The following is a 27,650-nucleotide window of genomic DNA, read 5'->3' as shown; positions in this document are numbered from 1 at the left end:
ACTTCAGCACTGCGTTTGGGGGCTGTTTTATTTTATTGGAGACAGGGTCTTGCTCTGTCACCCAGGCTAGAGTGCAGTGGTGTGACCATAGCTCACTGTAACCTCAAACTCATGGGCTCAGGTGATCCTCCCACCTCAGACTCCCAAGGAGCTAGGACTACAGGTGCACTCTACCATGCCCAGCTATTTTTTTTTTTTTTAACATAAAGGAGACAAGGTCTTGCTTTGTTGCCCAGACTGGTCTTGAACTCCTGGGCTCTGGTGATCCACCCAACTCAGACTCCCAAAGTGTTGGGATTACAGGCATGTGCCACCACACCCAGCCCCCAGCTATTTTTCTTTAAACAATATTGTAGAGTTGGGGTCTTGCCGTGTTACCCAGGCTGATCTCGAACTCCTGGCCTCAAGCAATCCTCCCTTCTCAACCTCCCAAAGTGCTGGGATTACAGGCATGAGCCACTGTGCCTGACCTAGGGGATATTTTAAACAGGCAAAATCACCAACAAAAAGCACAAAAATGTGAAAAATATGGCACTACCTAGACTTCACAAAGGACACTTTCTTATAGTACAATAGCTGAAACAAAAAGGCGGAGTGTCACCTTGTTCAGCCTCAGCTGGGAGCACGCACGTCAGGCAATGCAAATTTTTTGCCACTGTGCATGTCCACAAATAACCATGAAAGCACTGCAAGCATTGATTTGGGGAGTTACAAATGAATTTTAGCAAGTAGGTAAATTTGAAATGAAGGGATCTGCATATAATGAGGATTGACTATATTTGTTATTCAATGTTACAATTTTTCCTTTAAGCACTGCTTTAGGTGCATCTCACAAATTTTGATATGTTGTATTTTCATTTTTATTTAATTCAGAGTTTGGCAAAATATGGCCCACTGCGCGCTTTAATAAATGAAGTCTTATTGGAGCACAGCCACGCTCATTCTTTTTTTTTCTTTTTTTTCTTTTTTTTTGAGATGGAGTTTTGCTCTTGTCACCCAGGCTGGAGTGCAGTGGCATACTGCAACCTCCGCCTCCCGGGTTCAAGCGATTCTCCTGCCTCAGTCTCCCGAGTAGCTGGGATTACAGGTGCCTGCCACAACGCCCGGCTAAGTTTTGTATTTTCAGTAGAGATGGGGTTTCACCACGTTGGCCAGGCTAGTCTCAAACTCCTGACATCAGGTGATCTGCCCGCTCAGCCTCCCGAAGTGCTGGGATTACAGGCATAAGCCACTGCACCTGGCCACTCATCCTTTTATCTATTATGTTATGATACACAAAGCCTGAAATATTTCCTGTCTGGCCCTTTACAGAAAAAGTATGTTGACCCCTGATTTAGTTAAAAATATTTTTTTAGTGATCCACAGATTATTTAGAAGTATAATTGTTTAATTTCCAAACATTTGGGGACTGTCCAGGTATATTTCTATTATTGATTTCTAAATCCTGTTATGGTCCAAGAATGTGCATTTGTATGATTTCTGTTTATTAAAATGTGTTTTATGGCACAATATGGCTTATCTTGGTGAATAGTCTATGTGCATCTGAGAAGAATGTGTAATCTGCTGTTGCTTGGTTGAATTTTCTATAAATGTCCACTAGGTCAAGTTGGTTGATAGTGCTATTCAGGTTATTTGTATCCTTGCTGATTTTCTGCCTACTTGTTCCATAAATCAATGAGAGAGGAGTGTTGAAGTCTCCAACTGTAATTGTGGATTTGTCTGTTCTCTTTTCAGATCCTGTCAGGTTTTGTCTCATGTATTTTGAAGCTCTGTTATTATGTGCATACACATTTAGGATTGTTATATCTTCTTGGAGAATCTTTCATTATTATGTGATGTCCCTCATTTTTTTTTTAAGAGAGGGGTTCTTGCTCTGTCACCCAGTCTGGGGTACAGTGGTGCAGTCATAGCTCACTGCAGCCTCAAACTCCTAGGGCCCAAGTAATCCTCCCACCTAGGCCTCCTGAGTAGCTGGAATTACAGACACAAGTCACCATGTCCGACTCTGATGTCTTCCTTTATCTCTAATAGTTTTCCTTGTTCTGAAATCTACTTCATCTCAAATTAATATAGCTACTCTAGCTTTCATTTGGTTAGTGTTTCATTGTAAAGATTTATCTCTTTTCTTTTAGCTTATCAAGGCTGTATATTTAAAATGAGTTTTTGTAGACAGCATGTAGTTGGTTTTTGCTTTTTAATCCAGTCTGTCAGTCTCTTTTAACTGCCATATTTAGACCATTCACATTGAAAGGGATTATTGATACAGTTGGACCAAAATCTCTCATCTTGCTAGCTGATTTCTACTCCATTTGTTCTTTTTTTCTTATTACCTTTTTTTCTTTTTAGCAATTTTATAATTCCACTTAATTTCCTTTATTGACTTATATTTATACCTCTTCTTCAAAAACTTACTTAATGGTTATGTTGGGTTTTACAGCAAATATTTTTAAATAATTTGAGTCTACCTTCTAATATTACACAACTTCACCTGTCATCTAAGGACCTGATAACATTATATTCTTAATTCTTCTTTCTCATCCCTGTGTCATTATTGTAATATATTACTGTTGTATATGCTATAAACACCTAATACATTGTTAATGTTATTGCTTTGAACTGTTTTTTTGTTTGTGTGTGTGTTTGTTTGTTTTTGAGACAGGATCTCACTTTGATGCCCAGGCTGGAGTGCAGTGGCTTGATCTCGGCTCACTGCAGCCTCAACCTCCAGAGCTAACATGATTCTCCTACCTCAGTCTCCCAAGTAGCTGGGACTACAGACATGCGCTACTACGCCTGGCTAATTTTTGTATTTTTTTGTAGAGATGGGGCTTTGCCATGTTGCCTAGGCTGGTCTTGAACTCCTGGGCTAAAGCGATCTGCCTGCCTCAGCCTCTCAAAGTGCTAGGAATACAGGGGTGAGCCACTGTGCCTGGCCTGAACTGTCACTTATTTTTAGAGCAATTAAAAATAAAAATATAGATCATACTTTATAGGCAGTTTTAGAGCAGAGGAATGTCATGGTCCTTTTAAAATGTAAATCCTGTCACTGGTTGCTTTAATGGGGAAGCAAAGAGACCAGCTAGGAGGCTGGTGCAGTAATCTAATTGAGACATAGTGGCTTGTTCCAAGGTCATGTTAGGTAACTCAGAAGGGTTCACTAGATAAGACATCCAGAAATCCTTTTTGTCTGCTTCAGAGTCTCACAATTTTTCATGACAGCTGAAATATTTAGATCTAAAGCTACCACGAACTATCTGAATAAGATGTTCATATTAAAACACTAAAACCATGACCAGTAATCCTTGTTGACCTCATAGTTCAGTTAGAAATAATCACAGTAATTGGCATCATCATTAGATAGAGGGACAAATAGTAGTGTTTAACAAGTGCATTGTCAACATTGTAATTTTTAAAAAATTTAGTAGTGCTTAGTAAGTGCGTTGTCAACATTGTAGTTTTTTAAGGGTTTTTGTTCGTTTAATACATATGAAAAGAATGCATAAACAAAGAATTGAGACATGAGAAAGCATTGGTTCAACACTAATGAAGCTACAATAATTAGGATTTGGAAAGGTGGAAAAGATTGCCTAAACATTTTTAAAAATTGGAAACTGCAACCAAAATAAGCTGATAAAAATCCCTATTAACACTTATGAATAGTCTTCAGACTCTTCCCATGATTTTTATTAAACTAGAGAGCCTCACCTGGCTGCTCTAGGATTCTTCATATGCAAAACAGAAATAAGGGGATTCCCCTGACAGTTCCCCATGTTGTTCTTTTCCCCACCCCCACCCGACCCTGAGCTTCTTAATGAAGCAGGCCTCCATCCTCCTAACTTGAGAGGATGTGAATCATTCCACAGATGTCTGTCTTCTAGCACCACCCCTCATATTTCCTCTACATACCAGGTCTTCAGTTGTGTTCCAGGAACACCATATACTACTGAGTTGCAAATCTATGTCAAGCATATAAAACAAACATTTAGTCTTTTTAAATTTAAGATTATCCACACATTAATCAAAACGAATGCATTTGTCCACTTTTTTGTTGGAAAATTATTAGGTCATTTATTGGAATTTATCATATTCTAGTCAAAGAATATCAATCAAGTTATATACCTGAGTAATTCTACCAAGATTTTATTTCTAAATTCTAGATTACATGTTCTTTATAGAAAGACTGTAACTTTTAATAATAAATGTCTAACTGAAATACACACACACACAGTATTTCCTTGTAGTGATGAAACCATATTCTACCTTAATTCAACTTTCTACCTTGCAAAACTGGAAACCCTACATTTATTATCAACTTTTTCTTTTTAGTTCAATATTTATTAGGTTTAAAGTACTTTTTAAACTCTTTTTGCAAATTTCCGAATGTACTAAAAGTAGAGAGTACAGTGACCCCCATGTGTACCCATCACCCAGTTTCATCAACTTCTTGCCATACTTAAAAAAAACTCATTGTTTGCTAAAACATTTTAATCAAATTGATTCATGCTGTCATTTCATCCCTAAATATTTCATTATCTTAAAAATGTTTTTTTAACTACAGTGCATTATCACATCTAACAGAATTAACAGTAATTCCTTAATATCCTCTAATACTCAGTCCATATGCAAATTTACCTACTTACTAAAATAATTCTTTGTGTTTTTACAGTTGTGATCCAGATCTAAAATAGACCCACTTACTGTATTTGTTTTTTTTTTTAATCGTCTATCACTCTTAATCAAAAACAGGTGTTCCCCCTCTACTTATTTCTTGCCTTTGTCTTGGGAAAGCAGCTTAGTCAATTATCTTATAGTATTCATGAGGTTGTTTAATTCGTTCCTCCATATTTCTTGTAGACTAGAAGTTAGATCAAAGCCTGTTTACATTCAGGTTTAGCTATTTTTTAATTTTAATTTTTTTTTTTTTTTTTTTTTTTTTTTTTTTGCCAGGAACACATAGATGGTACCGTTTCCTATTGCATTAATTGAGAAGGCACATAATGTTTGATTGTTGTACTTTTAGGGATACTAAGATTTAATGGTTGGGTTTACACAGTGACGACGTTATCTTTTTATTGTAGAGTTTCCTGCAGTCTTCTCTGTGGGATGCTAATACCATTGATGATTGTTGCCTGAACCAATTATTTTAATAGGTGTTGCAAAATGACTGTTTTCTGTATTTTCTTTTCTTTTTTTTTTGGCAAACTTACTTTCTAATCTTGTCACTACCTCTGCATTTATTAACAGATGTTAACAACTCCTTGTATATCAGAGCTGTTTGGTTAACTTGAAATATGCTTTATGTCAGAAAAGCAGAATAAATAAAGAGAAAAATAAGCATCAATTTTCAGAGTAGTGCATTGGTGCCCTAGCAACTGCCATTGGTATACAGTGAATTTTGTTTCTCTCTTCTTTTTTTATTTTCCTTAAAAACATCTGGTAGTAAGGAGGATCTCTCTAAGTATCATTATGAACTCATGACTTTTTATATATTAATACATTTTAATAAATTAGAGTCGTTATTCCTTCTGTCTCACTATGTCTCATCTTTGGCCATTGGGAGCTCCTTCAGGCTGGCTTCTGTCTCCTTTTGATATAACCCCACTGGCCTTTGATAGCTTCATTACTTTTTGGCTGAAGAAAATATTCCACATTGATCTTAATCCATTTCTTGCCCCAGACATGGAATCATCTATTTTTCTAAGATTAGTTATTTTTAGTGGGGAATGATATTTAGAAATACATGTTAGGTGCTGTGTATTACGGGGTTGTCATTTCTTTTAAGCTTTTTCAGTGGACATAGCTGGAAACTATGTATTTTTAAAAAGGAAAAGATCATGAGTTTACATTGATATTTCTAAATTAAAAATTAAGATTTTAAGCTTTTCTTTTGCAAGGTTAGATGTTTTATTACAATATGTTCTTGAACTCCTGGCCAGGGGTGAAGGCAAGAGGATTGCTTGAGGCCAGGAGTTTGAGACCAGACTGAGCAACATAGTGAGACCCCATATCTTTTTTTTTTTTTTTTTTTTTTTTTTTGGAGACATGGTCTCACTCTGTTGTCCAGGCTAGACTAGAGTGCAGTGGTGTGATCATGGCTTGCTGTAACCTCAAACTCCTGGGCTCAAGTGATCTTTCCATCTCAGTCTCTCGAGTAGCTGGGACTACAGGCCTGCAACCCTGCACCCAGCTAATTTTTTTATTTTTTGTAGAGATGGGGTCTTGCTTTGTTGCCTAGGCTGGTCTTGAACTCCAGGGCTTGTGATACTCCTGCCTTGGCTTCCCAAAATGCTAGGATTACAGGCATGAACCACCATGCCCAGCCGTGAGACTCTCTCTCTAAAAAAATTTTTAATAAATTTGTAAAGAAGTATACAGGAGGATGTGCATAAATTATATGCAAATACTATACCATTTTATTAATATATAAGGGATTTGAGCAACCAATGGAACCAATCCTATGCAGATACCTAGGGACCACTATATCCTGCCTTATGTGTATTTGTTGCCTGTATTATATCACAAGCCTTCAAGGAAAAAAAAAAATTACAAGCCTTCAGTTATCTTGATGCCCAATGTAGTGTAATCTTTTCTTTCTCATTCTTGTACCTTGTACTGCAGCACACAGTTACATTCAATTTAATGTTTCATATTCATTCACTCTAGTATTTCATTACTTAGTACTTTGTTCTATGTTGGTTTGTATTTGCTTAATGGGTTTATGTCTTCTTTCAATACATTTGTAATTTCCTGGAGATCAAGACTTTTCCATCACTGTAGGAGGTTTTTAATGTTTTCAAATTAATGTATGAGAAAGGAGGCACAAATATTATATTAAAAGGATTAAAAAATAAAAACTTTGTCTATGTTTCTAGAATGTAGCTTTGAAGACACACACTCAAGGAAAATACTTTCAGATAGTCATTACTTTTTGGTGCCTGACCTCAATTCTTATTTGGTTTAGCTTCATTATTGGTGGCCTAGAACTTGGCTGGTAAGTAGGAGAGTTGGAAGCAAGGCTGGCTGCCTGGCAAAACCTACTTATGTTGACTTGGATTGCTTTTGATCTTATTTGCTATTTTATCAACTATTTTTATACTCCTAAATGAGTAGAATTTCTGTGGTTTTTATAGAAGAATGAGAACCAGAAAAGCCAGACTATTTACAACACTTTAAAAATGTGACACTAGTCCTATAATAGTACTGAAGCTACTTGTTATGAGACTGTGTTAATTTGTTTTATGATTAGCGTAGGAAGAAGCAGCTGAGGTGATATGTCCCATCTGTCTGCTTTCATCTTCCTTCCCTTTCACCCTCAAAGAAGATGCTGGAGATTCTTCAGGGAAGGATAAAAAGATTAAATTTAGAATATATTTGTATTTGTGTTAAGAAAATGTTTCTTGGGTTTGCTTATAGGTCCTGTTATTGCCTTGGAGTTTAATGGAGATGGTGCTGTAGAAGGATGTCAACTTATTGTAAACGAGATATTCAATGGGACCAAGGTACAAGATTTTATTGACTGTATTTCAATCTAACCTTTCATTTCATCTCCTGTTCCTTACAGTCAAATAATACTTTAATACTTTTGTCCCTAATGTTGCTTGGAATTTTTGTTTTGTGTGTGTGTGTTTTTTTAAAAACAGATCATGATTTTTAGAACCTTTCATAAATAATTGGGAACTAAGCTGTGATTTTTTTTCTTGCCAAACTAAAACTTTAATTGTTTAAAATAATTTAAAAATAAGAATCTATTTATTAAAAACTTTCTATAGTATATAAGTTTCTAAAGTAAAAAGTCTCATCAAATGTCTTTTCAAGTCTTCGCGTTTTTAAAAATACTGATTCGTTGAAAATATTTTATTTCTAAGATTATAGTCTTTAGATGGATGATCCTGTTGCCCAGGGTTCATTTTTACTTGATTCAGTAATGCTTCACCAAAAATTGAACTTCAGGTATATATAGAAATCATCACATGTAGGCATTTTCTAAATATATTGATGAAGTTGCTGTATCTAAGAATTTCAGACATAAATAAATTTAAAACCAAACATAGATTACATTAGCAAATCCATAATCGACTACTTTTTGATAAATACCTTGGAGGACATTTTGGTTTTGTCATCTGATTTGGCTTATGATTCCTTGCATTTACAAAAATTAAAGTACTTTGTCTTTGATCTCATTTTATCATCACAGTAGTACTAAGGGAGAGGGAAAATACCAGATTGAATAGAAAAGGAAACTGAGAGATAAAATGGTTATAATTTGGACTTTTAGAGCTGAATGATTTAGAGATTATCTAATCCAGCTTTCTCATTTTACAGGTGTAGTTACTGAGCCCACAGAGGTTTATTAAATTGTCAGCATCATACGCTAGTTTATGATAAAGCTAGAATAGAACCCCCATCTGCTCTAATTCCTTGCTGACATTTGTAAAAGCTACTTTAGAAGGGTTTTATTGAGTATTGCTTCATTGATGTTTAGCAAATAGCTTATTTCAAAATAGTAGGCTGGGTGTGGTGGCTCACACCTGTAATCCCAGCACTTTGGGAGGCTGAAGCAGAAAGACTGCTTGAGCCCAGGAGTTCAAGACCAGTCTGGGCAACATAGTGAGACTCTACAAAAAGTAAAACAAACAAACAAACAAACAAACAAACAACTAACTAGGTGTGGTGGTGCACACCTGTAGTCCCAGTTACTTGGGAGGCTGAGGCAGGAGAATCACTTGAGTCCAGAAGTCTAGCTGCAGTGAGCCACTGTACTCCAGCCTGGGCAACAGAGCAAAACTCTGTCTCAAAAATAAAATAAAATTAAATTAAAATAAAATAAAAAATAGTAATATATCTTTAGCAGCTTTGAAAGGGATAATCTCAAGTTTTGCTGCTCAGACTACTGAGATTATTATTAGAAAACAGAAGAAACAAGGATTGTTTTAAGTGACTCTTATTCAGTATATTGAGTGTTGTAAAAGTCCAGATGTAATAAAATACAACTCAAGTATTATGAAAGCAGAGACCTTAATTATATAAGTGCTTCCAAAAGAGCTTAATTTACATTATAGCTATTCAAACCATATTACATGAATTCTAAAGAAAATCTACAGATTAAATATTGTCATTATAAATGATGTACTTGAACTTCTTTTGAAGAATTAGCTTGGGACTTTGTTCCGTGGAGAACATGGGCTTTGGCATTCTGAAGTACTTGGTACTTATTTTTTTTTTTAATTTTCTATTTAAAATAGATGTTTGTATCAGAAAGCAAGGAGACGGCATCTGGAGATGTAGACAGCTTCTACAACTTTGCTGATATACAGATGGGAACATGAAGTGCAATGTGGAACCAGGACTTGGTATTAAGCCTTTCCCAACTTGTGAATATAGAATTTGATAATATGCTTTTGTGTATTAGCAATGATTTTTACTAATGCTAAAACTGTTAAAGTTTATTTTTTAATAAATTGTTGACTATTACATCATTTACTTGAGGTTCAAAAATAATTCATTTTAAATTAAGTAGTTTTAATCAGCTTAAAAGCTATTTAACCCACTTTAATAAGCTTGCAGTTTTGCTTCTCCACATATGATATTCTTATTAGAAAATAGAAGTAGCTAACAGTTTATTATTTTAATCCTATTTAAATGTTCTTTCAAATCTCTAATAATGTAAACTTTCCTCAGTGCTCCATGATACTTTTTTTTTAAGACTACATTTCATTGCTTATTTTACCTTTTTCAATTTAGAGGGATTTGTTACTAGTTGATGAATTAGAATGAACCTATGCACATTTTTATGTACACATATCCAGTTATATAATTGCTTCCTAGTTGCATTATATGGCAAATGAGATTTTGTACATAGAGTTGACATGAGACTTTGTAAATTGAATTTTTTAAAGAAATAGGCATTTGATAACCAGCTTGGCAAGTAACTCTACTAACAGATGTTGGTATAGCTATTTAAAGACTACTTCGTAAGTAGTATGATTATTTGAATAAATTCCACATTGTTTAGTTTTTTAACGCAACTGCTATATGACTCTTCTGCTTCCTGGTAAGAAAAGGTATATGCAATACTAAAACTATAGAAGCCCAATCACCAGCAGTTTTTAAAAAGGTGATAACTTGTATTAGCTCTTGTGGGCTATCAAGAGAATTGTGACTTTTAGGTAAGAAATAGGCATGATGATAAGCTATGCAGATTATTAAAAAGCTTGATACATTTAGTTTTTCATTAGATATGCCATTCATATCAAGTAATGTTCAAGTATGATAAAATTATTTTGGTTGCTTTAAAGCACTGTTTCCCAAATCTACCTGATCATAATAATTTACTAGGAAGCAGAGGAGAGCTACTTGTTTAAAAATCCACATTCTTGGACCCAGTCCTCAGATGCACGGATTCAGTCTTCAGGGGAAACTCTGTTTTAAGCGGTATGTTGTAATCTAAAGTAATTGGTTCAGGAGGTGTCAATAGGTTGAACTTGTGAGAAGGCACTGAATCTGCCATCCGCATCACATATAGCAGCTATTATGAAATCAGCTTTCATAGGCCTATTTTTAAAAGGAATCTGAAATTTAATTCTATTTTGATAAAACAAAGACTGCAAATAACCACTTATAAACATTCCTATGATTGTTACTAAAATGTATTTTCATGTTTAAAATGTTTTTGGATATTTTTGGGTTAATAACTACTACATTGAATTGCATGTTAAGGTGCAAAAATAATACATTAAAAGATTTTCACTTTAAATTAATTAGTAATATTGAGCGCTCACCCTGTGCGTGGCCTTGTGCTAACCATTAGCACTGCATCATTTCAATTCTTTTATAAGGGCATTCAATACTACAAAATCAATATGATTTCATAAGGTGCAAATAAAAGTTGGTGACAGATTTAATATAATTTTGATCACAATTTACAAATGATCTTTGCAAATAGTGGTCAGAGGGCATTAGTTTTTCCCTTAGTTAAGCTAAATTAAAGGGACTCCATCCTGTTATGATTATTATTATTATTATTTTGAGATGGAGTTTCACTCTTGTTGCCCAGGCTGGAGTGCAATGGCGTGATCTCGGTTCACCACAACATCTGCCTCCTGGGTTCAAGCTATTCTCCTGCCTCAGCCTCCTGAGTAGCTGGGAATACAGGCATGTGCCACTATGCCTGGCTAATTTTTGTATTTTTAGTTGAGATGGGGTTTCTCCATGTTGGTCAGGCTGGTCTCGAACTCCTGACCTCAGGTGATCCGCCCACCTCAGCCTCACAAAGTGCTGGGATTACAGGTGTGAGCTGCTGCGCCTGGCCATGATGATATTTATTAAACACCATTATTCACATTTAAAATAATAACAATACTTTTTGTTTTTCAAAAATAAAATGCAATGTTATATAAAGCTATAAACTGAGTTCTTTATGATATTTGAGCAACAACAACTCAGGAATATAACATATAAGGGAGATGTTAATTTAAAATTTTCCACTAAACTTACTATCTATTAACCAAAGCTTAAAATTTTGTATTCTTCAGTTAGATAAGACCTTTTACCCATTTAATTTGTCTTTAAGGACAGTCATTTGGCTTCTGAATGTTTGAAACGATTTTAAAAAATAAGTAGTGCTATGGTGGTTATTTCTATAATTCTAACCTTTGATAGTAATCAGAATGTATTACATTTCATTTCTGAATAGCTTTTGAATTTATGAAAAATTATTAACAATGAAAAATTGGTAATTTTATGTTTAAATATTATATTAGCTTATTTCTCTTGCATTAATAGTACTGCTGTTTTTGTTTTGCTTCTTTATATTTATGTCTAGCTTTTATATGTAATTTATCTAGTTTATAAAATGTGATTTGTAATAAATGTTAAAATGAAAATGACTGCAATGGTTTGGATATGGTCTGTTTGTCCCCACCAAAGCTCATGTTGAAATTTGATCCCCAGTGTGGCAGTGTTGGGAGATGGGGCCTAGTGGGAGGTGTTTGAATTATGCAGCCCAATCCCTCCTGAATGGCTTGGTCCTGTCTCTAGAGAGACTGGATTAGCTCCCATGAGAGTGAGTTGTTATAAAGCAGGGTTATAAAGCCCTCAGGGTTTCCTTCTGTTTGCTAATGTCCACTTCCCCATTAACCTTCTCCACAATGTTGTGATGTAGCACAAAAGCCTTCACCAGAAGCCAGAGCCATGCCCTTGAACCTCTCAGCCTACAGAACCCCTTTTCTTTACAAAGAACCTCTTTTCTTTAAGAGAGCCTACAGAACCTCTTTTTTTCTTTTATTTATTTTTTTGAGACCGAGTCTCCCTCTGTCACCCAGCCTGGAGTGCAGTGGCGTGATCTCGGCTCACTGCAACCTCCGCCTCCCAGGTTCAAACGATTCTTCTTCCTCAGCCTCCACAGGCACATGCCTCCACAGGCACATGCCACCATGCCCGACTAATTTTTGAATTTTTAGTAGAGACGGGGTTTCGCCATGTTGGCCAGGCTGGTCTCGAACTCCTGACCTCCAGTGATCCACCCGCCTTGGCCTCCCAAAGTGCTGGGATTACAGGCATGAGCCACCTTGCCCGGCCCAGAACCTCTTTTCTTTATAAATTACCCAGTCTCAGACATTCTTTTATAGCAACCTGAAATGGACTGATAAAATGACTTACCACTAAGAGCACTCTATAACATGCATTTACTCATACATGTGCCAAAACTTGACGTAATTTTTTAAATATTAAATGTAAAATGCTCTAATCTACATTTTATGTTAATGAGATATGAGCTGTGAGCTCTGTGTGTGTGTGTGTGTGTGTGTGTGTGTGTGTGTGTGTGTGTGTGTGTGTGTAAGACGCTGGAGCAATGTGAAGGAAGTAGAAAACCTATTTTAATCTGAGGAATTTCCAATATAATGCTTCCTTTGTTTAAAGGAATTTTACTTTGAATTTTATTATGAATGGATAGTAAGATTAGGTATCTTTCTCTTCCATATTTAACAAAAATAGGGATACACTTTCAGGTTTATACAAATGGACCTTATTTTAAAATTACAAATTTTCCAGTCTTTTGTACCCAACTTCTCCCTCTCCTAGCCCATAAATCAGAAGGACTGAAACAACTGCAGATTGATTAGTTTTTAAAATAACATTTATCATTTTTATAAAGGTTCTGCATGTACACTTGCAGCATTTGGAGCACTAAGAAAAAACATGCATAAAACAATAACAAAAATTTTTTTTTATTGGATAACTCTTTAAGTAGTGACAGCCTGGATTATTGGATAATTTTTTTTTTTTTTCCTGAGATGGAGTTTCACTCTTGTTGCCCACGCTGGAGTGCAATGGCATGATCTTGGCTCACTGCAACCTCCGCCTCTTGGGTTCAAGTGATTCTCCTGCCTCAGCCTCCTGAGTAGCTGGGATTATAGGCGTGTGCCACCATGCCCAGCTAATTTTTGTGTTTTTAGTAGAGACAGGGTTTCACCATGTTGGCCAGGCTGGTCTCAAACTCCTGACCTGAGGTGATCTGCCCAACTCGGCCTCCCAAAGTGCTGGGATTACAGGCATGAGCCACTGCCCCCAGCCAGATTATTGGATAATTCTTGATGTTTAAAATTTGTTTTTCTCATTTAAAAGGGACATACTTAGCTGTTTGTTGTTGTTATTGCTGTTGTTTTGGAGATGGAGTTTCACTACGGAGTGCAATGATGCAGTCTAGGTCACTGCAACCTCTGCCTCCTCAGTTCAAGCAACTGTCCTGGCTCAGCCTCCTGAGTAGCCAGGATTACAGGTGCCCACCACCATGCCCGGCTAATCCAGCTATTTTTTGTATTTTTAGTAGAGATAGGGTTTTACCATATTGGCCAGGCTGGTCTCAAACTCCTCACCTCAACTGATCTGCCTGCCTTGGCCTCCCAAAGTGCTGGGATTACAGGAGTGAGCCACCACACCTAGCCATACTTAACCATTCTCTATAGGAAGAGAAAGTATTATAATTAGGGTATGATCACTCCTTCAAAACTCATTCTAGAAAATATTTTATCCTTCAAAACTACAACACGAAGAAAGCTAAACTTCATTTGAATTTTCATAATAGAAATCTTTTTTGTGAAAATGGAGTCATTCACTGTTGACTTCTTTTTTGTAGATGGGGTAGGGTAATAAGCCTTTAAAATACTTCACTACTTTCCTTATATATTTTGGTTCTTAGTGGCAAGCTCCAGCAAGATGTTCAGAAATGGCCATTTCTTCCTTTTCTAGTGTTTTAGTGCTTTCCTGGTGAGGGCTGTTTCTCACCTATAAAAACTGTGAGCATAAGTCATACACAGCCCCACCATTCTCACCTTGGCTTGGATCCTCCCTCTGGGGCCTGCCTTTACTCTTTCAGTTTTATCTGGTCCACTCCTAATTGGACTAATGAAAATTAAATTGCAAATTGTGTGACAAGTAATTAACTGATGTTTGTAAAGTGCCTTGAAAATGAAAGGTACTTTATAAATATTAAGCATTATTGTGCTGAGCAAAATGAGTAGAGTAGGACTCCCCGCTTATCTGCAGTTTCACTTTCTGTGGTTTCAGTTACCTGTGGTCAACCAACAGTCTCAAAATACTGTGAGTACAGTATAAGAAGATATTTTAAAAGATACCACCTTCACATAACTTTTATTACAGTATATTGTTATAATTGTTCTGTTTTATTAATCTCTTACTGTGCTTAATTTATAAATGTTATATGTATTTATGTATGTATATAAGGAAAAATCATAGTTTATATAGGGTCTGGTACTATCCATGGTTTCCGGCATCCACTAGGGGTCTTGGAATGTATCGCTGCCAATAAAGAGAGACTTCTATATGGTATTCTTTTAAAGTAGTTCAGCTGTGAAGCCATACACCCGGCCACAAATAGGCAACTGAATAGGAAAAAACAAGTGCAAGATGCTGCTAAGACTTCCTGCGGTTTGGGCCAGGCACAGAGGCTCACGCCTGTAATCCCAGCACTTTCGGAGGCCGAGGTTGGAGGATCACTTGAGGTCAGGAGTTCAAGACCGGCCTGGACAACAAGGTGAAACCTCATCTCTACTAAAAATACAAGACTTACTGTGGTTTTCCTATTGATTGATGTACTTTCATTTGTCAGATGTATGTTGGTTTATTAGGTGAACTGACAGGACCTTTTATACTTTTTATCTATTTATTTATTTTTTGAGATGGAGTTTTTGCTCGTTGCCCAGGCTGGAGTACAATGGTACGATCTTGGCTCACTGCAACCTCCGCCTCAGTTCAAGCAATTCTCCTGCTTCAGCCTCCCAAGTAGCTGGGATTACAGGCACTCAACACCAAACCCAGCTAATTTTTGTGCTTTTAGTAGAGATGAGGTTTCACCATGTTGGCCAGCCTGGCCTCGAATTCTTGACCTCAGGTGATCCACCCGGCTTGGCCTCCCAAAGTGCTAGGATTACAGGCATGAGCCACCGTACCCAGCTTAGAACCTTTTATACTATTTCACCCTAACTTCTAAACAGATCTTATGTTAAATATTTTAAAATTTGTCTCACAGTAATCTGGTTTTAGGATCATGTAGGGTTTGGACATTTTTAATCCCTCATTTTACTGATGAGGAAGAAAATTGAGGCTGGGCACAGTGGCTCACGCCTGTAATCCCAGCACTTTGGGAGGCCAACGCAGGTGGATCACCTGAGGTGAGGAGTTTAAGACCAGCCTGGCCAACGTGGTAAAACCCCCTTTCTACTAAAAATACAAAAATTAGCTGGGTGTGGTCACACGCCCCTCTAATCCCAGCTACTTGGGAGGCTGAGCTAGGAGAATGGCTTGACGGGAGGTGGAGGTTGCACTGAGCTGAGATTGCGCCACTGCACTCCAGCCTGGGTGATAGAGTGAGACTCCATTTCAAAAAAAAAAAAAAAAAAAAGAAAATTGAGGGCCAGAAAGTTTAGACGGCCTGTCCAACTCATACCATAGTCACTGAACTTTAATGTTGACCTCTTGACTTTCTCCCTGTGATTACCAGGAGAAGACTCAGCCCATCCATCCCCTTCTGTATGAAGCCTTTTCTAATACTCTGCAGTAGAAAGGCCCTCCATGGTGCTCACATAGTACTCTGTATAGATTTCCAAGTACCTGCAACATTTCACTCTATTTCTTTATCCATGCGTTTCTTGCTACTCAAAGAGTAGTCCGTGGGCCAGCGGCATCAGTATCACCTAGGAATTTGTTAGAATTTAAGACTCCACTCCAGATGTCTTGAATAAGCCTCGACATTTTTTTTTTTTTTTTTTTTTTTTTTTTTTGAGATGCTCTGTTACCCAGGCTGGAGTGCAGTGGTACAATCTCAGCTCACTGCAACCTCCACCTCCTGGGTTCAAGCAATTCTTGTGCCTCGGCCTCCAGAGTAGCTGGGATTACAGGTGTGTGCCACCACACCCAGCTAATTTTTTTTTTTTTTTTTCAGTAGAGAGTTGTTTCGCTATGTTGGCCAGGCTGGTCTCGAACTCTTGCCCTCCAGTGATCTGCCCACCTCAGCCTTCCAAAGTTCTGGGATTACAGGCGTGAGCTACCACGACCAGCCAAGCCTCTACTTTTTAACAAGATTTTCAGGGAATTCATATGCACATTAAAGTTTAAGAAGCCTTGGCCTAGACTATTGGCTCTAGAATCAAGGCTTAGAAATCATTCTATTCCTAGAGAGTAGCTTAGAGTCCAGTAATGTGATCTATGTTTAATATTTTTTAATTAAATATTCACAATCCAGTATTTCATTCTACTCTCAGACTTTAGTCTCTTCTGTAATTCCTCCTTCCAGGTACTCTCCTTGATTGACTTTGGAGTAACAATCCTACAATATCTATTTTTTCTGTTTTGTACTGAAATAGTAACTATGGTTTCTGCCCATTGAGGCTCCTAGGAAGCTTTAAGAACATCAGTAGTATTCACTGGAAACAGGTAAGAGCACAGCAGTTTCTGACTTAAATTTTCTTCTGATATGTTTTCATATTCAGGCTTATTTTATTCAGTTAGGAAACAAGTTGCATAAACCCAGAGTGGTGATTTGTTGATGCTGGGGCAGAGTTAAAATGAAAAAGCAGTCAACTTCTTGCTTTGAGCTTGCAGAGGAAAGTTAGTCACTCAGTCCCTCTCAGATCTGTCATCCTCTGTCTATCTCTTGACGTCTTCCCACTTTTTCTAGTGTTCAGGGATAAGCCTGGGCATCATCAATAAAACATATACAGGACTGTCCAGGAAAGTGTTCAGTGTTGCTGTAACTTTTGGGGGAGAATATGGTAGTTAACAGTGGCTCTTCTTTCTTTCCTGGAATTAAAGGCTTAGTTGTAAATCTAAAATTTGGAAGAAAAGTAAAATTCTAAATGCACACTCTACTTTTATTTACTTTGATTATTTTTTCTGTTTCTTTAGCATAAATACATTGATGCCTTCATATGAGTCTTAATTGTAATTTCTTATTTAGAAAGTTTTTTATTTTATTTTATTTTTGTGGCCAGGCACAGGGCTCATGCCTATAATCCCAGCACTTTGGGAGGCCAAGGCGGCAAGATAGCTTGAAGCCAGGAATTTGAGACCAGCCTGGGCGACATAGCAAGATACCATCTCTAGTGAATGTTTTTGAAAAGAAACGTTTTGGGTTGTTTTTGCATTTATTCAATGGTTGCAGTAGACCAGGATTCAGGTGGCAGATAATTATCCCCTTCTAATTACTGTTTTAAAGGTAGCATAACACACAAAAAAAGGAAAACAAGTGCATAAATGTGGTGCTTAGATTTGAAGAGTCAGACGTTTCTGACGAGCCAGGGCTCAGCGGCTTGAAATAAAAACAAATGCAGACGTTCTTTACACAACTTTGATCAGGTGTATAATATTACAAATCCTTTTGTGTTAGTATTTGTCAAGGAAATAATCAAAGGTTAGAGCAATAGATAGGGCAGCATTTGAGACCTTTATGGTGCTGTTCATACTGAATCTAACAGCACTACAAAATAACACTCCAAAAATAATGTTCCAATTATTTTTATATTATTTTATGCTATATATATAATCTATATTTTATATTTTTATATTAGCACAAGTATAAGGAAAGATGTAAACCATAGGACACACAGTAAATGTTCAGAATCTCACAGTGTCCTCCCTTCACCCTTATAAAACTTGCTTAATTTTTTTTCTTTGTTTTTTAGAAACAGGATCTTGCTCTGTCACCCAGGCTGGAGTGCAATGGTGTGATCACAGCTCACTGCAACCTCGAACTCCTGGGCTCAAGTGAGCTTCCTACCTGAGTCCCCCAAGTAGCTGGGACTACAGGCACATGTCACAATGCCCAACTAATTTTTAAATTGTTCATAGAGATGGGGTCTTGCTATGTTGCCCAGGCTGTTCTTGAACTCCTAGGCTCAAGTAATCCTCCTGCCTCAGCCTCCCAAAGTGCTGGGATTATAGATGTGAGCCACTATGCCTGGTCTTAAAACTTGTTTGTATGAGTGCTTTAAAAAAAAAAATTGAATAAAAGGTAACACAAGATCTACTCCCTTAACAAAAAAAATTTTTGAGAGAGGGTCTTGCTCTGTCACCCAGTCTGGAGTGCAGTGGCGCAATCATGGCTCACTGCAGCTGTGACCTCCCGGGCTCAAGGGATCCTCCCACCTCAGCCCCTTAAGTAGCTGGGACTATAGGTGCATGCCACCATGCCTTGCTAATTTATTAAATTTTTTTGTAGAGATGAAGTCTATGTCATAACAAAAATTTAAGTATACAAATATAGACTATGAGTGCATTTATATGGATAAATGATACTTTCTTCCCCAGCTCAAGTATATGTAAAGAGGTTCCTCTCACTGTATCTGAAGGGACATAAATCATTTAAGTATAGTTGGGTGTGAGTTTTTAAATGCTATTAAGATATAGCAGCTACTTATATATCAGGCTCTGTGTTTCTGTATTAAGTACTTTACATATAGAATCTCATTTAATCTTCTCAGCAACCCTAAGAGAGGTACTATTACTATTCCTTTATTATTATTATTATTGAGGAAATTGAAGCTTAGAGAGCTAATTTCCCTTGGTCAAACAGGTGCTAAGCTCAGAGTCTGGATCCAAGGCCAGAGAGAGCAGTTTAACTCCGAAAGCCATGCTCTTAACCACTACACTATACTGCTTAGCAATAAAAATAATAGCAAACATTTACTGAGCACCTGCTTTAATAGCCAGGCACTGTGCTCACTATTTTGCATATATTAAGTCATTTAACCTTCACATCAAGTGTATGAAGACTGCATTACTGGTCCCATTTTGCCAGATGAAGAAATTGACACTTACGTCAAGTACCTCATTTGTTCAGGGTCACATGTTTGAAAATTGGGAAGAGGGGACCTATTAAAGGATGAGATCAATATGGTTAAGGATGTATTTGGCCAAAATAGAGTAGAACCCGAATAGAACCTGAATCTTGCCCCAACTACCTGTTTCCAGGCGATCTCCGGGAAATCTATGTCCAGAGTAGAAAACAAAGCAAAGATTATTTATTATTAGTTGGGGCTTTGGCCCTAACCGCCAGTGTAGAACAGAAAGGACTCGCGCTGGCCCATAATAGTTTTCCTGTGCTAGATTGGCCTGCAGCCTGCAAAGCACACATTCTAGGCTCTGCTCTTCCTCCACTGATGGGACAAGGCCCTGCCTATGAGTGCTAGAGGAGGAGAAAATTGAAAGAAAGATGGTTGTATTGATGCTTGGGAGCCTCTACCTCTAGGCCTGGCTGCTGCAAAGGGAGAGAAAGGGAAAATGAGCAACAGGGCACTTCCAGGCAGAAGATGGAGACAACCACTTACCTCTTTAGTCTTCTGAAAGTTCCTCTTTCTGTGACTGTGGTACAGCCTAGTGCCATGGAATCCAATCCAGACTAACATTCCTTCTGGGTGGGGGGGTTGGGGGAGAAAAAGAGAAGAGAAAATCTGAGCCTCCTTTACCCTAAAGACCAGCATTACCACAGCAAGTGTCTGAACTGGGATCTAAACCAGTATCTGTGCTCTTAACCACTATACCAGAGGGAGGGGCATATCAAAATTACATATAACCCTCCAGGCAGTTATAAAGCCTAAACATGGTATTGTGCAAAGCATTAAAGGTGGGAGAAAAGACTGAAGATGGGCAAAGAAACAACATTCAAATAAACATGAAGTCAAAAGCAAAAACAGGCCGGGCGCCGTGGCTCACGCCTGTAATCCCAACACTTTGGGAGACTGAGGCAGGCGGATCACTTGAGGCCAGGAGTTCGAGACCTGGCCAACATGGTGAAACCCCATCTCTACTAAAAATAGAAAAATTAGCCAAGCATGGTGGCGCACACCTGTAATCCCAGCTACTCGGGAGGCTAAGGCAGGAGAATCACTTGAACCTGGGAGGTAGAGGTTGCAGTGAACTGAGATTGTGCCACTGCCCTCCAGCCTGGGTGGCAGAGCAAGACTCTGTCTCAAAAACAAAAACAAAACAAAAACCCAAAGATCTATCTCTCTAAGTACTGATAAGGAGAAATCTTACTGTTAGATGACAAAACCAAGATCTGGAACAGTGTACTCACTATGCTACCTTTCGTGTAAGAAAGGGGAGATAATAAGTGTGTGTGTGTGTGTGTGTGTGTGTGTGTGTATGCTTAATTTTACATCAAGAACCACTGAAAGGCTGGGATTCATGCCTGTAATCCCAGCACTTTCGGAGGCCGAGGCCAACTCCTGAGGTGAGGAGTTCGAGACCAGCCTGGGCAACATGGTGAAACCCCGTCTCTACTAAAAATACAAAAATTAGCCAGGTGTGGTGGCAGGTACCTGTAATCCCAGCTACTCAAGAAGCTGAGGCGGGAGAATCGCTTGAACCCGGGAGGTGGAGGTTGCAGTGAGCTGAGATCATGCCACTGCACTCCAGCCTGGGTGACAGAGTGAGACTGTCTCAAAAAAAAAAAAAAAAAAAAAAAAAAAAAACCAAACAAACCAACCCAAAAAAGAACCACTGAAAGGACAAATAAGAAACTAATACAAGTTACCTATAGAAGACAAGGGGGAACAAGGGGAGTGGGGTCAAAAGTGAGAATTAGACTCTTTTTGTTGTACAGACAGGGTGTCACTATGTTGCCCATGGGCTCAAGCCATCCTCCTGCCTCGGCCTCCCAAAGTGCTGAGATTACAGGTGTGAGCCAATGTGCGCAGCCAAAGAAATAAGACTTTTAAAATATGTATCTTTTACAGTTTTGATTTTTGAACTTCATAAATATACTATCTGTTTTAAAATAAAAGTTGGGGGTAAAAAACATAAAGAATGTGGTAGAAAGTGAAGGAGAAAAGAATAAGTAGAAAAAATCACGGGAATACTTTTCCAAAGATTAGTTGGGTGGTCTTTTTTTTACTTCCGGTGGAATGCAGGGAAAGCAAAAAAATTAGTGCTCAGAGATGGCTGGAAAGAGATGGCTTTTGGCTGGATATCATAGACTGGACCTGGAGCCCAGAATAAAATGTTTCCTCAGCGACTAAAGTAGCTGATGAAGAACTCCAACTCAATTAAGAAATAGGAGCCAGGCAGTCACCAAGTCAGTTGGCACAACTTTTATTGTTGTTCATGTGCATTACTCCTTTTTACCTCCTAAGAATGCTATCAGGCCAGATGTGGTGGCTCACGCCTGTAAACCCAGCACTTTGGGAGGCTGAGGCAGGAAAATCGCTTGAGCCCAGAAGTTCTAGATCAGCCTGCGCAACATAGTAGGGCCTTGTCTCTACAAAAACTACGAAAAAATTAGCCAGGTATAGTGGCATGTGCCTATAATCCCAGCTACTTGGAAGGCCGACACAAGAAGATTGCTTGAGCCCAGGAGTTCAAGACCAGCCTGGGCAACATGGCAAGAGCCTATCTCTACAAAAAAATTTAAAAATTAAGCTGGGCATGATGGTGTGTATCTGTAGTCCCAGTTACTTGGGATGCTGAAGTGGGAGGATTGCTTAAGCCCAGGAGGTCGAGGCTGTAGTGAGCCATGATCATGCCACTGTACTCCAGTCTGGGTGATAGAACAAGACTTTGTCTCAAAAAAAAAAAAAAAAAAAAAAAAAAAAGCTACCATGTTAATACCACTTATACTCCAGAAGGATGCTTCTAAATCTTGTCAGGATCTATAGGTGTGTTTTAAAAATCACACTTTGTTCCCTATAGCTATTTTTCTTTTTTCCTTTGAGATGGAGTCTCGCTCTGTCGCCCAGGCTGGAGTGCAGTGGCGAGATCTCGGCTCACTGCAACCTCCGACTCCTGGGTTCAAGCAATTCTCCTGCCTCGGCCTCCTAAGTAGCTGGGACTACAGGCGCCCGCCACTACACCCAGCTAATTTTTGTATTTTTAGTAGAGATGGGATTTCACCATGTTGGCCAGGCCAGGCTGGTCTCAAACTCCTGACCTCAGGTGATCCACCCGCCTCAGCCTCCCAAAGTGCTGGGATTACAGGTGTGAGCTACTGCTCCTGGACCCTGTAGCATTTTTTACATCAGTGAAAATCACTCCATTTTTCTTCAAAATTTCTTCCCATTTTGGTTCCTGGGATACTTAATGCAGTTGTCCCCCATCTATGAATTCCCTGAGCACTGCTTCTTGGGCCAGGAACTGTGCCAGACTCAGTGTTTTCTACTTCTCTCAGACTTAGTCTTTTTGGCTAGCTCCTCATTTCTTTTTTCCTCTACCCTCCTCCACCTCAGCTGTCATCACAGTACAAGACTCAGTCTTGAGTCCCCTGCTTTTATCCTTATGTTCTTTTTTTTTTTTTTTGCTTCTAAATATTAATTACTTTGAAGCAACCTAACTTAGTATGAAATGTTTAACCATTTTAATTGCTAAACTGGAAAATCAGCATTATTTGTATCTGACCAATTATATAATACTCATCAATTTTTCTTTTGACAAAAATACAGGTTGAGTATCCTTTATCTGAAATGCTTGGGACCAGAAGTGTTTTGGATTTTTTTTATTTTTTCAGACTGGAATATTTGTATTATACTTCCCAGTTGGGCATCCCTAATCCAAAAATCTGAAATCCAAAATGCTCCAGTGAGCATTTCCTTTGAGCATGACCACTCAAGTTTCAGATCTTGGAACATTTTAGATTTCAGATTTTTGGACCAGGGATGTTCAACCTACCGTAGAAATCCTGAAGAGTATGGAAGAGTCTACTAATTAAAGGTCATGTTTACTAATTTAGCACCATAATTCCAGTCTTAGAACCTCCCAAGCAGCTGAAAGGAGGATGGGGAGAGGCAAAGATGTTGGAAAGTAAGGATAGTTCTTAGCTCCATTTTTGTTCTAAGGCAATGCAGGGTCTAGCAAAGAAGAAAAATCACTGAAACTGAAGACAAAGCAAAAGTTTTTGGTTCAGATGGTAAAGAAGGGCCTGAAGAGCAGTGGAATCAGTGTATCCAGAAGGCAGTGCTGGCATTGACCTCATGAACTAGAAGGTCTCTTCTTGGCATCCGATTCCTTTTTAATTTCTTCAAATGTTTTAGCTAGATTTGGTATATCATAGTTCTGAGCCACATACATTCCAACCACATTGCCAAAAGTAAGTGCAAGCGGGAACTGGAACGAGATGTCAACAACGAGGGCAAGGAGGACAAAGAGGTTTCAATGGGTGGCTGCAGCCCTATATATTCCTTCCTTCAAGTACATGAACCCTTCTCACCACAGCTTCAACTGTCACTACTGAGCACAGCCATTCATCCTACTGCCATTCCTCAATCTGCCAACTCTCTACCAAATATGCTCACTTGAATAGTTAAATAATCGTTCTCCTCGTCTCACCATGTACTAAACTCAACTCATCACATTTCTCTTTCCCAGATGGTCTCCCTGTCCTGGCATCTCCATTTCCATCGATGACATGCAGTTATCTTAGTTATACCACTGACATTTTGGGGTCATTTTAGCTTGTTCTTTTTTCCACTCTGCTAAGCAGCTGTTAACTAGCCCTGTTGTTGAAATGTTTTTCATCTCCATCCTCTCCTTTTCACACCCATCATCATCAACCTAATGACCCCATGGTTACTTACATCAGCCTCCTGATTGGGGTCCTCAATTGGGATCTTTTCATCCTGTACATCCTATACACTGCAGGGTAAAAGAGCACAGTAGTTAAGAGCATAGCCCCTGGGGCTGTTATCACCAGTCTTATATCATCTTGTGACACTTTCTATTTTGGAACTCTTAAATAATTTAAAAATCTCCCTAGCTAGATTGTCAGCTTTCTGAGTAATCCAAATGATGAGTACCTTCACTTTGAGAAAGGAGAGCACTTTCTTTCTTTCTTTCTTTTTCTTTTTTTTTTTTTTTTTTTTTTTTTTTTGAGACGGAGTTTCACTCTTGTTGCCCAGCCTGGAGTGCAATAGTGTGATCTCGGCTCACCGCAACCTCTGCCCCCTGGGTTCAAGCGATTCTCTTGCCTCAGCCTCCCGAGTAGCTGGGATTACAGGTGTCTGCCACCACACCTGGCTAATTGTTTTGTATTTTTAGTAGAGTTGGGGTTTCACCACGTTGGCCAGGCTGGTCTTAAGCTCCAGACCTCAGGTAATCCACCCACCTCGGCCTCCCAAAGTGCTGGGATTACAGGCATGAGCCACTGCGCCCAGCCAGCACTTTCTTAAAGGACAAAAAAATGGCCAGGTACAGTGGCTCACACCAGTACTTGTAATTCCAGCACTTTGGGAGGCCAAGGTGGGAGGATCGCTTGAGCCCAGGAGTTTGAGACCAGCCTGAGCAACATGGCAAGACCCTGTCTCTACATCATGCTACTGCACTCCAGCCTGGGTGACAGAGTGAGGCTCTGTCTCAAAAACAAAACAAAAACAAACAAAAAAAGCCAGCAGCAACTACGTGCCAGGTACTTTCACAAAATTAACCTTGGCATATCTCACAGTGACTATCACAGGATATCACAGGAGATAAGTCAACAGATATTATGTGTTTAAAGAACTGAGTCCTCTGCTTTAGCCATTTCATCTCCTGACTATTGAATGGGGCATGATCAATGAAAGCTGGTCTTTGCTTATGTTCCTTTCCATACCTGCAATCCCTTTTTCTATTCCCCACCTCGAAGCTTCAAATTTCGCCCGTCCTTCAGGACTGGTCCAAGTTCTATCTCCTCCAGGAAGCCACTGACCCATGATCATTTGGGCTAGTTGTGTCAGAGTTGCAAACAACAAGTGTGGATTTGAGAACCATCAGACCTGAGTTTGACTTATATTCTACTACATACTACCTGTCTAGATCTTCATCAGCTATGTAATGTCTTTAGTTTCCTCCTCTGCAAAAAGAGAGTGATGCATGCTTTGCAGTTATTTTGGGCATTCTATAAGTAAAAGTACCAGCCCTAGTGTTAGTTCTTCTTCCCCTTAATCATATAAAACATTTAAGTATTACTTCTTATTTTTTCCAAAATGACACAAAACCCTCTGTGGACAACACCAAGATTTCTATATCTGCCCCATCTTGGCCTTAGGCAGCCAAATACCACCTGAGGCAGAAGCTGGTTGGATGAATGCAAATATGAATATGCTCGAGGAGGTTCTAGTACATTAATGCCACCTAAATCAGTAACTTACTGAAATGAGCTAAACACTGTAGGATGGGGGTAGGAGGGTGAAGAGAACTGTTAACAGGTTACCAAAAAAGGAATAACATGCTGGTTCTCATGAAACACAAAGGCTTGAGGGAGGCAACCCACAGTGGGTTAGTAGAATAGAAAGGTCCTGGGCTCTTTCTATCTTCCTTCTTGGCCATCCTAATCATGTAGTTTTTTCTATTTGCTGGTAAGATAGCTCTCATACCTCTTAAGTATTGTGACTGCATTCTAGGCAGAAAGAATAAAGAGAGTGGCAAAAGGCCAGCTAAGTCTGTCCCCTTTCATCAGGAAAACAATAACTTTCCCAGAAGCCTCATGCAGTAGACTCCTGCTTAGATCTCATTTGCCAGAGCTGGATCACATGTCCATTCTGGCTTCAAGGTAGTCTGAGGAAGTATTTTTACTAGGCATATTGTTTTGCTGAAAAATTGAGGTTCTGACAGTAAAGGTGAAAAGGTGGCTACTGGGTAAGCAACTATCAGTATTTGCTACACGAAGCTTGCAATCTGTTTAGTTTAAAATCCACTATAGGGTCCTTTCCGCTTGGAGACCTCTCTTTCTATAGAGAGAGAGCTGTTTCTCCTTCTCCTGTCTTCTGCCTATTAAACCTCCACTCCTAAACTCCTTGTGTGTGTCCGTGTCTTAAATTTTCCTGTCGTGTGACAATGAACTCCAGGGTATATACCCCAGACAATGTAGTTGCTTCATAATGGGGACCTCATCCTAGATACCAAGGTGCAACATTCATCGAAACGATGAATACAGGAGTGGACTCCAACTCTGTCCTTTCATTTCAAGGCTCTTGGCCTCCATTTTAGAACAAAATCAAACCAAATACTGGGCCCCCTTCAGCCATTTAAAAACGATTAGTTCTTGTGATAGTTTGCTAAGAATGATGGTTTCCAGCTGCATCCATGTCCCTACAAAGGACACAAACTCATCCTTTTTTATGGCTGCATAGTATTCCATGGTGTATATGTGCCACATTTTCTTAATCCAATCTGTCACTGATGGACATTTGGGTTGATTCCAAGTCTTTGCTATTGTGAATAGTGCTGCAATAAACATACGTGTGCATGTGTCTTTATAGCAGCATAATTTATAATCCTTTGGGTATATACCCAGTAATGGGATGGCTGGGTCATATGGTACATATCACAAGAACAGAAAACCAAACACCGCATGTTCTCACTCATAGGTGGGAACTGAACAATAAGATCACTTGGACTCAGGAAGGGGAACATCACACACCGGGGCCTATCATGGGGAGGGGGGAGGGGGGAGGGATTGCACTGGGAGTTATACCTGATGTAAATGACGAGTTGATGGGTGCAGCACACCAACATGGCACAAGTATACATATGTAACAAACCTGCACGTTATGCACATGTACCCTACAACTTAAAGTATAATAATAATAAATAAATTTAAAAACAAACAAACAAACAAAAAAAAAACGATTAGTGTGGCTGCCAGCCTTACAAGACTTGGGGGACAGGCTTACCAGGGAGAAAATGGAGAATCTCCCAGCACCCACAGGTTGCTGGGCATATTGGCCATGTTTGAACCAGCCTCCTTTCACGGAGGACTTAGCCATCAGGTAGGGCTGGAAGAAGTCCTGAGTCAACTGAGGATTTCTGACCAGAGCTAGCTCCCAGTGTTATCCAAAGGCTTCTGGACTGACCCCAGCCTCCGACTGCCTCGATGGGGTGTCTGCCTCGATGGGGTGTCAGCAACAGGATCTCCAACTTTCCTATTGTAATTTCCTCCTTTCCTGTCTGTGACCACCATATCTCTTATCCTCTCTGTATGCAATGTGTGGGAAGCTTTACAATTCAGGGAAGTAATCTTGTTTGGCAAGACCAGGGAATGTCATAGTCCATGTAAACGTCATACCTGATCAAACCAATCTGTGAGCCCTGTGTAAATCAGACACCCCTCCTCAAACCTGACTATAAAATCCGGCACATCGGCTGCCGGCTGGTCCTTTCTGTTCGGAGAC

At 38.9% G+C, this 27,650-nt stretch overlaps 1 protein-coding gene and 1 long non-coding RNA gene across 2 annotated transcripts in view; one reads left to right on the top strand and one right to left on the bottom strand.

Annotated features, from left to right (window-relative positions):
- Nucleotides 1-11,883, top strand: part of LOC105463712 (RP2 activator of ARL3 GTPase) — a 44,217-nt gene extending 32,334 nt beyond the window's left edge. Inside the window, exons 4-5 of the mRNA XM_011710938.3 lie at nt 7,414-7,499; nt 9,243-11,883. Of these exons, the coding sequence (XP_011709240.1) occupies nt 7,414-7,499; nt 9,243-9,326 (170 nt within the window). The 3' untranslated portion in view covers nt 9,327-11,883. The remainder of the gene's footprint in view (nt 1-7,413; nt 7,500-9,242) is intronic.
- The window catches only part of LOC105463705 (uncharacterized), a 29,412-nt gene extending 5,251 nt beyond the window's left edge, over nt 1-24,161 (bottom strand). Inside the window, exons 1-2 of the long non-coding RNA XR_011618411.1 lie at nt 24,081-24,161; nt 19,842-19,924 (exon numbers count right to left, since the gene is read on the bottom strand). This is a non-coding gene — a long non-coding RNA (uncharacterized lncRNA). The remainder of the gene's footprint in view (nt 1-19,841; nt 19,925-24,080) is intronic.
- Between the last annotated feature and the right edge of the window lie 3,489 nt (nt 24,162-27,650).

This window comes from Macaca nemestrina, chromosome X (assembly GCF_043159975.1).
Source record: "Macaca nemestrina isolate mMacNem1 chromosome X, mMacNem.hap1, whole genome shotgun sequence".
Classification (NCBI taxonomy): Eukaryota; Metazoa; Chordata; class Mammalia; order Primates; family Cercopithecidae; genus Macaca; species Macaca nemestrina.
This window is presented reverse-complemented; position numbering and strand designations above follow the sequence as displayed.